The 10,504-nt window shown below is 43.1% G+C and overlaps 1 protein-coding gene across 1 annotated transcript; it reads right to left on the bottom strand.

Moving 5' to 3' along the window:
• Positions 1-4,058: 4,058 nt before the first annotated feature.
• On the bottom strand, positions 4,059-9,004 carry LOC136504071 (uncharacterized). The gene is made up of 9 exons (XM_066498950.1): positions 8,844-9,004; positions 7,473-7,588; positions 7,305-7,363; positions 6,973-7,121; positions 6,497-6,707; positions 6,007-6,052; positions 4,929-5,049; positions 4,745-4,817; positions 4,059-4,588 (listed from the first exon to the last, which is right to left on the bottom strand). Exons 1-9 carry the CDS (start codon positions 8,938-8,940, stop codon positions 4,360-4,362), a joined length of 1,101 nt encoding a protein of 366 aa, XP_066355047.1. The 5' UTR covers positions 8,941-9,004; the 3' UTR covers positions 4,059-4,359.
• Between the last annotated feature and the right edge of the window lie 1,500 nt (positions 9,005-10,504).

Here is a 10,504-nt window from a genome sequence, read left to right as displayed (position 1 = left end):
TTGTGTGCACATATTTAGGAGGAGTATTTCTATAACTTGGATGCTTTGAGACTAACACTTGTTCAATTGATGCTTTGCAATTCATTTCACTCTCTACACAAAGCATCACGAAGTTTGACCCTCCCTTGTGCTACTAATGTCTTCCTTTTCGGTGTTTGATGCCAAAGGGGGAGAATTTGAAGGACCAAAGACAAGCATTTAGTTACAAGTAGTAATGGTCCGAGAAAGGGAGGAAAATGAATTATGGGAGTCTAAAAAATGGGAGAATTTTTTTTAGAAAGCTAGACTTTAATCCATAATATCACATGGGGACATTTGCAAGGGCAAGATAAGCTTTTAAGTAAAAATTTTAATTGGTATCTTACAATTGATTTCAATTGGTATCTGTAAGTATCAAATAAACTTGCCCTTTGCATTGCATCCTAGCAAGTAGGTAGTTTTTAACTTCTAAATTCTTATTATTTGCTTGCTTTGGTCGTGTTGGCATCAATCACAAAAAATGGAGAGATTGTAAGGAAAATAGACCATAAACCCATTTACTTTGGATTTTGGTGTTTGATGACCAACACAACCAAATTGGACTAATGAATGTGCAAGTGTTTGTTTTGTAGTCAACAGGGTGCAAGACGTGACTTAGACAAAGGCAACGTGATGATCCGATGATCAACACCTTAAGCAAGACCTTTGGAGCACAAGAAAAGACCCAAAATATCAAGCAAAGTCTAAGCATAAAGATAGGAACCAAGCCGTATGCAAGATCACGAAGAAACGAGCTCGCAGATGCGACTGGACGCAAGGACCGGACGCTGGAAGCACGACCGGACGCTGGACCGGTGGCTCGGCAGACAAGCGACCGGACGCGAGGACCGGACGCTAGCGGAAACCGACCGGACGTAGGAACGCAGCGTCTGATCGAGTACAGAAAGGTTCCAGAGCGGCATATCTGCAACTGGACGCGTCCGGTGGCAGACGACCGGACGCTAGCAAGCATCCGATCAATGTTTTGCCGGCTCAATGGTCGGGACGACCAGACGCGTCCGGTTAGGACAATTCAGCGTCCGATCAGTAGCAGTTTCACGGGAATTCGACCCCAACAGCTATTTTCTCAGTGGGGCTTATAAATACAACCCCCAACCGGCCATTTGAGGTGTGTGAAACTGAGGAAACATATAAGGGTGTTGATACACCATTTTAGTGATCTCCACATGCATAGTGCTTAGTGTTTTATTAGATGATTAGCATAAGTGCTTTGCGAAGTGCTTAGGTTGATTAGACCACCGCTTATGCGCTTGCTCTAGGTTTATGCTTAGTGTTTAGTGAGGTTTGCATATCTCTTGCCACCCCGTGCTTGCGAGCACAAGTATTGTACATCGGAGGGGCTTGAAGTCTTGCGAGATCACATCAACCGCGTTTGTGGTGTGGCCGCCACCGTGTATCGGAGGGAACAAGGCCCGTAGCGTTTCGGCCGAAAGCTTGATAGTGAAGACGGCGGGGAGCATCCAGGAGAGACTTGCCGGAAGGCACATCGGGGACCCACTTGCGCGTGGGGAAAGCCCGAGGCTATCCACGAAGTTACCCGACCGGAAGCTTGGCCCTTGCGAGGGGCTCCAACAAGGACTAGGGGGAAGCTTGTGCGCTTCTCGATACCTCGGTAAAAATACCGGAGTCATCGACGAGAGTTTGCATATCTCTACCTTGCTCTTTAGCTTCCGTATTTACATTGATTACTTTACTATTTTTGCGGTAGAGATAGCAACACACTAGCAAAACCGTAGTTGCACATTTAGATAGTTTTATCTTTTGCATATGTTTTGCTAAGGTTAGAAAAAGAGGCCATAGTTTTGAGTTAGTATTTTTAAGTTGCCTAATTCACCCCCCTCTTAGACGTCACGGTTCCTTCACAAGTGAAAAAGATCAAAATCTAATAGTTGTTGTATATCCTATGAAACTTAAATTCCTTAAATACTGGCAGGATATACCTATGTTATATTCATTTACATTTATTCTTGATCCTAGAGCTAAGATGAGAGGTTTATTTAATGTTCTGCAATTACATAAAGGGACCACTGGTTGTGAGTACAATTCATATTATGCTGATGTGAAAACTAAAATTTACAAATTATTTAACAAATATGAGAGAAAGTTTGGTGCAGCCAGGTCTCAAAGGGTTGCACATCCTACAAGCCATACAGGTAAGAAAAAACAGGCATGGGGAAGAATCTTTGGATGCCCTAGATCTGGTATTGTTGGTCCTTCCCCTGTCTCTGTCCCCACTTTATCTTCATCTGGTTCTGTTGTTTGTGAGCTCTTAGTTTATCTGGACAGTGACAATGTCACTTCATATGAGGATAATTTTGATTTACTTCTCTGGTGGCATGACCACAAACTAACATATCCAATCCTATCTATAATGACTAGAGATATTATGCCACTTCCTGTTTCTACTGTCTCTTCATAATCATATTTCAACTTGACAGGAAGAATAATTGAAGAGCGGCGACGACACTTGTTGCTTAAAACTGTAGAGATGCTGACCCATTGAAGGATTGGGAGTTAGGAGAAAGAAAGTTACATCATGCTGTTTACAACCAAGAGTTGGAAGACTCCTTCAAGAATTTGTATCTTAATGAAGATGAATCTGGGGCTGCTGCTGGTATAACTAGGGCTGGTGCTACATCTGGGGCTGCTGGTACATCTAGGGCTGGTGGTACATCTGGGGCTGGTACTGGTTAGTGTGAGACTTAGTGAGTTAGTGTGAGATTTGAGAGTTGAGACTTTGAGAGAGGAGAGTGTTATCTAGAGCTGCTGTTGGTACTTAGTGAGTTAGATTGAGACTTGAGAGATGAGAGTATTATATGGGGAGTGGGGACTGGGGCTGGTGCTGGTACTTAGTGAGTTAGTGTGAGACTTGAGAGTTGAGACTCGAGAGAGGAGAGTGTTATCTGTATCTGTCATATGTGAGACTGTGACTGTGAGACATTTGAACAATGGTTTAGTTTAAGAGCTGTGTTGTACTCTTTTTTCTTTTTAGGGTTTCTCACAAGGGTGAGTTTTATCTAGAAAGATTTTTAATGAGGCAGCATTGCACAAACAACTCATTTATCTTATATCCTTTGATGCCTTTTGTTTTGTTGGATTTGGTCATTTGGAGTTTGCTAAGTTCTTGACTACAAGTTAGAATCTATGATCAGTTTGTGGCTGAGCAACTAAGTTTGGTCATTTGGTCATTTACTTAGAAGTTTGAATCTGTGAATAATTGTGATTGTGAATGAGTCATCTGGTCATTTAATTAGAAGTTTGAATCTGTGAACCATTGTGATTGTGACTTGTGAATTGAGATTTTGAAATTTAAATGAATGAATCTGTGCTAAGTGTTGGATGAGAAGCATTTTGTGGTGCCTTAAGGTCACCGGACTTTGGACCGACACGGCCCCGCAGATCCGGCTGTTCTTAGCGTGCCGGCACGGCATAAATTACGGTCCATAGTGTCGTGTTTGGGTCGAAGGCTAGGTATGAGGCCCGGAGAGGCATGCTCTAGGTGGCACGGCGTGCCGCCTCTACGGGCCATGTCCGTGCCGTACCGAGCCGGGACAGCGCGTTGGCCATCTATACCTGCCTCCAGGACGTTCACGCTTCAGACGACCTTCAGTGGGCAGCGCAACGTCTCACCCGCGAGCCGTGGCGGCCGATGCCGATCCGATCCAGCCTCGGTTCGAACGGAGACCACGCCGCGCGCACTACTCAGAACTCAGAAGAGCAGCGCTGCGGCCGGTGGAGTTGACTTGGGAGGGTTTTTTTTTTTTTTTTTGAAACTTTGACTTGGGAGTTGGGGGTGTGGTCAGTACTCAGTTGGACTACCATCAGTCATTAGTCATTACAGCCACGGCAGCTTACTGAGCGGCTGAAGGCAGGGGTCGACACCCGGATATAGGAAAGTACAAGTACTTTCCCATAGATTGATGGATGAATTTTGCAACCAATTAGACTGTGCTGCGCAAATACGATTTATGGCAAAGCTGCCAAATCGATCCAATGATTTCAATACGCAACAATGGCAATAACATTTGCAACAAAGATTCAAAAGCCCCAGTCCACTGGGTGCATTGGTCAACATTACATGTTCACTTCTCTAATTCCATCCACCCACCAGTTTCTAACTCAAAAAACTGCTGCCCTAATATGATCATGATGTTATCAGTTCCTTTCTTTCTGGTACACAAAAACGTTTTCACCCAACTGACAGTGAATGTCCTCCGTGTTTACATGACTGAAACCTACTTTGTTGCCAAAGACAAAAAGATTCCGCCAGATAAATTCCACCAGGCAGGAATATCAGGATGCTTCATAGGAAAAGGAACATTAAGCTGATTTCTCAACTTCTGATCTTGTGTCGATTGACAGGGAGGTTAGTTCATGGGCATCGGCATCAACCTTGTCGTTGAAATGATCCCTTAGGAATTCCACTGCCATGAATGTGAATGCTGATGCCGGTATATACCATATTATTCTTGGAACACTTCCCTTGAACAAGCCGCGCACCCCCTCGGAAGCCCACGTCTTTGTTATAGCATCCAGCCACCCATTGTACCTGATAATTATGAAAAAGAATTTTGTAACTTACACAGTTCATGTATCACCAACAGACACATTTGTGTGTAACATTCAGGGACAGAACTTTAGACTACCATGGTAGATATGAGGGAGGGAGGGAGGGAGCAGTCACAGAACCAGATTTGACACGTACTTAGACGTTGATCCTTGTACTTGCAGTCTTGTCTTGATCACATCCAAGGGGGTAGTCAAGTATGCACTACAGCCTGCAGCAGCAAACTCATAAGAGCTACCAAGAGGCAGAAAACTTGAGATTCTCAAGTGTGTGTGTGTGTGTGTGTATGTATGTATGTATGTATATATTAGAGTAGACATACCGCCTGCCAATCCTCCTAGAACAAGTCCTTCAAAGGAGTTGCTGATATCCAAATCACTGTGTGGCAAATACTTCGTTTTCCCATACTCAGTCATCTCTTTCATTGCTTCATAGAAAGTGACCTGGAAAGCCATATATTTGCTCATTAATAGATTCTTTTAAATAGTAAATCTCTATTACTGTCCACAGCATTAGTAAGCTTAGAATACACCCAAAAATATCCTAAATAACAAATCTAGTAAAAAAGGGCAGCCCCAGTGCACGTAGCTCCCGCTTGCGTAGGGTCAGGGGAAGGGTCCGACCACTTGGGTCTTTTGTACGCAGCCTTTCCCTGCATTTCTGCAAGAGGCTGTTTCCAGGACTTGAACCCGTGACCTCATGGTCACAAGGCAGCAGTTTTACCACTGCGCCAAGGCTCCCCTTCAAATAACAAATCTAGTAAAGACACAAATCTATCAGATAAACTCGATATCCACAACAGAAGTGTTAGAGGTGTACTCCAAAAGGAAGGGGAGAAAAATCATGTATAGTATAGAGACTAGAAGGGCTACATGCACTTAGGTTTATCTCCTGAGTCCAATAATCAGTGCTACTGCAGTACTGCCTACTGAGGAATGCCCTTGCAAATCACGGTTATGTAGCATGAGACCAGGAACCAAAGGCTATTGCTTGAGTTGGGAATTATCCAGTAGTCAAAGGCATGTCAATCAAAATGATTATGGTGGTGACTGACAGATTACTATTAGGCTGCCATGTAAGTGAAGTCTTAGAGTATGGCTAATATTGTACTACTAGGATTCCTACATGAACATAGTGGTAGATCGAATTATTCTTCTAGTCATGACTGGCAAGGTCTCTGTAAGCATGATTGTCTTGGGCTTGTAAACGTTGCACGGTATTGTAACTCCTGTCAATATATAATGAATATGAGGACTATCGCTTCCGTTAAATCTTAGCAGTATCGACTTCTTATAGGAGCTAGCTTAAACTCACCAGCATTGCTTCTGGAAAGTGAGCAAGTTTACTAAAAAAACGCTAGGACAAAGAAACAAGAGTATATGTTAAATTAATTAACTTACCATTAGACCAGCAAAAGGGACATCTCTGGCAAGAGTAGACCAGTATCTGCAAGGAAGAAAAGGTTGTCATTTCGGACAAAACAACGCGTAATGACAACTTAATTGTCACGATAAATTGTTATCTGTTGAAACAAAACTCAAGTATGACCATTACACCATCATGAATATTGTTATCAGTTTTTTTTTTCACAAACAAATTGGCAGATACATGTTTGTTCCATCAACACATACATTACACATCCATAATGTGCACATAGACACCTATTTTGTATGATAAGATTTTATTTCTGGCCTAAAATAGATAAGCTTCAGAGGTTGCAGAAAGAACAGAGCTAAGTGATCAACTTGTGCAAAGAGTCAAATCAAATATAAAAGGTATTATAGGTCTAGGTTTTCCATTAAGGTGATCTTATGTAATCCAATAAAAAACAAATGAAAGGCACTATTGATAATGATAGGCAGGCTAGTAAGAAGAAATCAGTGCCAATACCCTGCATAAAGCCCCTTCAAGCCATGATCTCTCCAGATAGAACAGCCAGCATGGAACATTCCATTGTAGTACCCATACATCTGAGTCCCATGACTTTGAGAAATACTTCCTTTAGCTACAGCTGATGCCCAAGATTTTTGGGTGCCTTGGACTTGCATTCTTTGTTTCATGACTTCGCAAGGCACATAGACAAAGGATCCAAGTGTATCACCTGGAATCAAGAATGAAACATATATGTGGTATCCAGGAAGCAGCATAGGAAATTATCTTGAGACATCATGCATTCCAACAGAACCTACACCAGCAAAGTATCATAACTAACAAAAGGGGGTGCTAGAATAAGTTTGTTGGTGCAGATTGCAAATATAAAGTCCCCATGCTCAGTAAAAAAACAAAGTACAAATCTAACTACATTAAGCAGCGTCATGAAAATTTTCAAAAAGTAAAATACAGAAAAACAGAAATAGAGTGCTTACCAATCGCTCCAGCAATAAAATGTGACCAGTGTCCACTTAGATTAGGATTAGCAATCTCCAACCATGTCTTAGTTGATTCAATAACACCAAAGTATGTAGCGCCAGTTGCAAGAGATCCAGTAACACCTGGGCTGATTCCTCTGTAAAAAACCTGAAAAGAGGTCAACCGCAACATTTATCAAGATCACTATTGATGCTTATTAGTGTGGAACAGTGTATTTTTTGGCAGTTATGGAGCTAATGTGCTTTGACATTTAAACTTTTTAGTTTGTTTTTTTTAATTAAAAAAGACAGCATGAGTCTACTTACCCTTTTTAATTTTCATTCACTAACCTCTTAGACCATCAGAAGCCCAAACTGTCCTGACCATCTGGAATATATTCTTCTGAGCCTATTAGGAAGAGATGAAGAAAAGTTCAGCACCCATGTATCAAAATCGTGCATTATGATTGTAAGTGTTAAACTTTATGTGAACAAGCAAAGTTGAAACAATCTCACACCTTAGCCCCTGTCATTATAGCCTGACTCTGAAGCCTTGTTTTCAGAGTGTCAACTGGATGCATCATGCCTTCCCCAAATGCGCCTGCAATTCCTCCCCAGACAAATTCCCTCCACACTGCACCATAAGTTAGATCTCAGTACTATTTAAGTGCATATTCTGGAAAGTGTGTTATACTTCCTGATAACTGATACAAATGCAGATCCCTATTGTACGGTCTACCTTGTTGATTTTCTGGTAAAACTAATATTGGAAAATATAGACAATTTTGTCCTCATCGTTTGAGAATGAAATAGATAGCCCAATCTCAAAACAGATATCTTCAATGTATTTGTTGAAGAGCATTTTACTGAATAACCACCCAATGGAAAACAAAACATAATAAATATGCACAAGTAATCTCTTTTGCATCAAGAAAATCCCAGATCTAGTTCAATCAACATTTAAACTCACGAGGCCAAAGCATTAAGCTCCAGTACGCTTCAAACCTTCAACCTCTCACCATAGAACACTCAGTTTCCCACTGTACCTTGCCATCAACCAAATTTGCAAAGCTGAGTATTAGCTGTATCTTACCACCATTCCAAGGGTTGGAACAGAAAAGCATAAGCGGGGAAAGTAAAAGATTTGGTGCATGCTTTGGACATGCAAGTAAAAGTTACAGAGAACTAATCCAATAACAGCTCCCATCATGCAAAGTACAGTAAAATTTTAGTGAAAATGGAAAATGACCGCACTTTCACCCTTCCTTTTGAGAATGAAATGGACAATCCATCATCAAAACAATTAGGGCGTACCCAGTGCAGAGAGCTCCCACTCTGTGCGGGGTCTGGGGAAGGGTGTCAGTGGCAAGCCTTACCCTCGCTTGTGCAATGCGAGGAGACCGCGACTCGAACCCAGGACCTTCCGGTCACAGGCGGCAAGACTCTACCGCTTGCACCAAGCCCGCCCTTCTAAACAATTAGCTACCATTAAATTAACAGAGCGAACTAAATTTATATGATGCATCAATTGTCATAGCGAAATCATAAAAGAGGTTTCGTTCATAAAAGCATCCCACTCCATCATCACCCAATACAAAGGGGGAAAATATAATAGGCACGAACAAGTTGGCTGTGTGCAGTCGCAGATGCCAGAAACAATTCCTTTTTCTAACAAAAAAAGGTAGGCACGGACAAATGATTACTCATTTTCCAACAATTAATCAGTTAATCACAATTTAACAATAATCAGATCCAAATCCTAAGTCTCAGCCTCACACTTTATCAACCCTCCGTTCCCCACTGTCTCGTATTCCCCAAGTTTGTGCAAGACAAACATAACTCGGGTCGTTCTGAATCTGTCTGTGGCGGAGAAAAAAAAAAGCACTTACCGAAGAAGTTGGTGAGATGGGGAGACGGCGCTAAGGGGGTCAGGCTCTGGCCACCAACTCCGGCGGCGGCAGGGGAAGAAGACGGAGACGCCGCCATGGTCGCCGACGCGTGCGATTCTCGGTGAGGTTTAGTAAAGCAGGGCCAGGGGTTTAGGGTTTAGAACGGCGCGCCATGGACGAGAAAATTGGAATTTTGCCCTTATGGCAGATGGGTTTCGCTTAAACGCCATTAAAATTGTGGACTTCGTCAAAATGCCTCTACTAAATGAGTCATTCATGCTATACTATTATTTCATGATTTAAGCCAACTTTAATATTTTTCAGCCCAATATTTGACTTGTTGTGACCGTTTTACTCCTCCGTGTCCATTTACCTTATCCCTTGTTCATTCTCCTCTCCCTCACGAACTCTCTCTCATTCTCGCTCTCTCCGTCGTAGAACGAGGACCAGGCTCCAGGCGAGAGCCCGACGTCGGAACGCCGCCGCCCCCCTACCCGAGCCCCCGCGGCTCCATGGTCGCGCTGCCGCCCCCAATCCCAGCCGCGCCACCGCGGGGAAGGCACAAGGGGCTGGGCCCCGACGGCAGTGGAGAGCAAAGCCCACAGCGGGGAAGACGTAGGGCAGGGCACAGGCATGGCCTTGCAGGCCAGTCGTCCTCATCTTTCCCCCCTCTCCCTCTCTCCTGCTGTGGCCGCTCATGGTGCTCGTGCCCAATGCCGGTGGGTCTCGGCGGTGCCGCGGTTGGCACAGAGCAGTCTCAGGTGCTCCCGTTTCCTCTTGTATTTTGGGATTTTGCTTTTGTCTCTCTGATTCGTCCCTTCGATGACTTCGATTCGTGTTCTAGGGTTTTGCCTAGAATGCCTGTTGTTCCAATGTTTGCCTTCTCTGTGTTTATGTGTGAAAGGACGACACCAATTGGCAATGACACTACCAATTCGTGTTCTAGGGATTGTGTCTGTGATTTTATTTTTGCAGTTTTTTTCTCAGTTTTCCCTCCCTGTTCTTGCTTCGATTCTTCATTTTGAGACCGATTTAGTTCGTTCTTTTTTGTTTAGATTCGTGCTATGACATGAGTTGATGCTACCCCTTAAGTGAATTTGATTGAATCGAGTCGAGCACGAAGAAATTGAACGAATTTCGTTTTTGGGGAGTTTTTCGTGTTCTTGGCCGTGATCTAATTTTCCTGGAATTTGGGTTGAAATTGGGCGATGATCTCTTAGAGTATGCTCACCAACTCCCTTGTGATGGCCTGTGAAAAGTTTGGTCACGATTTGTTTTGATTTGGTCTAGTTTTTCGTCGATTTTGTGGCCGCCGGTTTCCTCTTCTCAGCGCTAGAGCAGCGCTCGGTCCAGGTGGGCACTCACCCAAGCGCCTAGGTCCATCGACTGGCCGCTCGCCCAGGTGCTCTGCTCAGCGTTTGAAAGGATCAAGATGCCCTAGAGAGGGGTGAATTGGACTAATTCTAAATTTCTTTGCAATAATTAAATTCTATGGTTAGTCCAATTAACCCCTTGTGCCTAGAAAGTGTTCGTAATTGTTCTACCGCACAAAAGACTTACAACATAAATTCTAATCCTACTCTAGCATGGCAATTCTAAGAATGTAAAGACATAAATTGAATTGCTCAAAGTAAATGCTCAAAGTAAATAAAGATGAAGGA

This window comes from Miscanthus floridulus, chromosome 1, assembly GCF_019320115.1.
Source record: "Miscanthus floridulus cultivar M001 chromosome 1, ASM1932011v1, whole genome shotgun sequence".
NCBI classification, from domain to species: domain Eukaryota; kingdom Viridiplantae; phylum Streptophyta; class Magnoliopsida; order Poales; family Poaceae; genus Miscanthus; species Miscanthus floridulus.
The sequence above is the reverse complement of the archived record's forward strand: the minus strand, read 5'-3'. Positions and strand labels throughout refer to the sequence as shown.

What these genes read in the sequence shown, in the direction of transcription:
- LOC136504071 (XM_066498950.1), bottom strand. Translation starts at nt 8,940, where the DNA reads ATGGCGGCGTCTCCGTCTTCTTCCCCTGCCGCCGCCGGAGTTGGTGGC. An exon ending in TTTTATTGCTGGAGCGATTG is followed by an intron (nt 6,708 to 6,972) that starts GTAAGCACTCTA and finishes TCTTGATTCCAG; the next exon opens with GTGATACACTTGGATCCTTT. An exon ending in TCTAGGAGGATTGGCAGGCG is followed by an intron (nt 4,818 to 4,928) that starts GTATGTCTACTC and finishes TTGCTGCTGCAG; the next exon opens with GCTGTAGTGCATACTTGACT.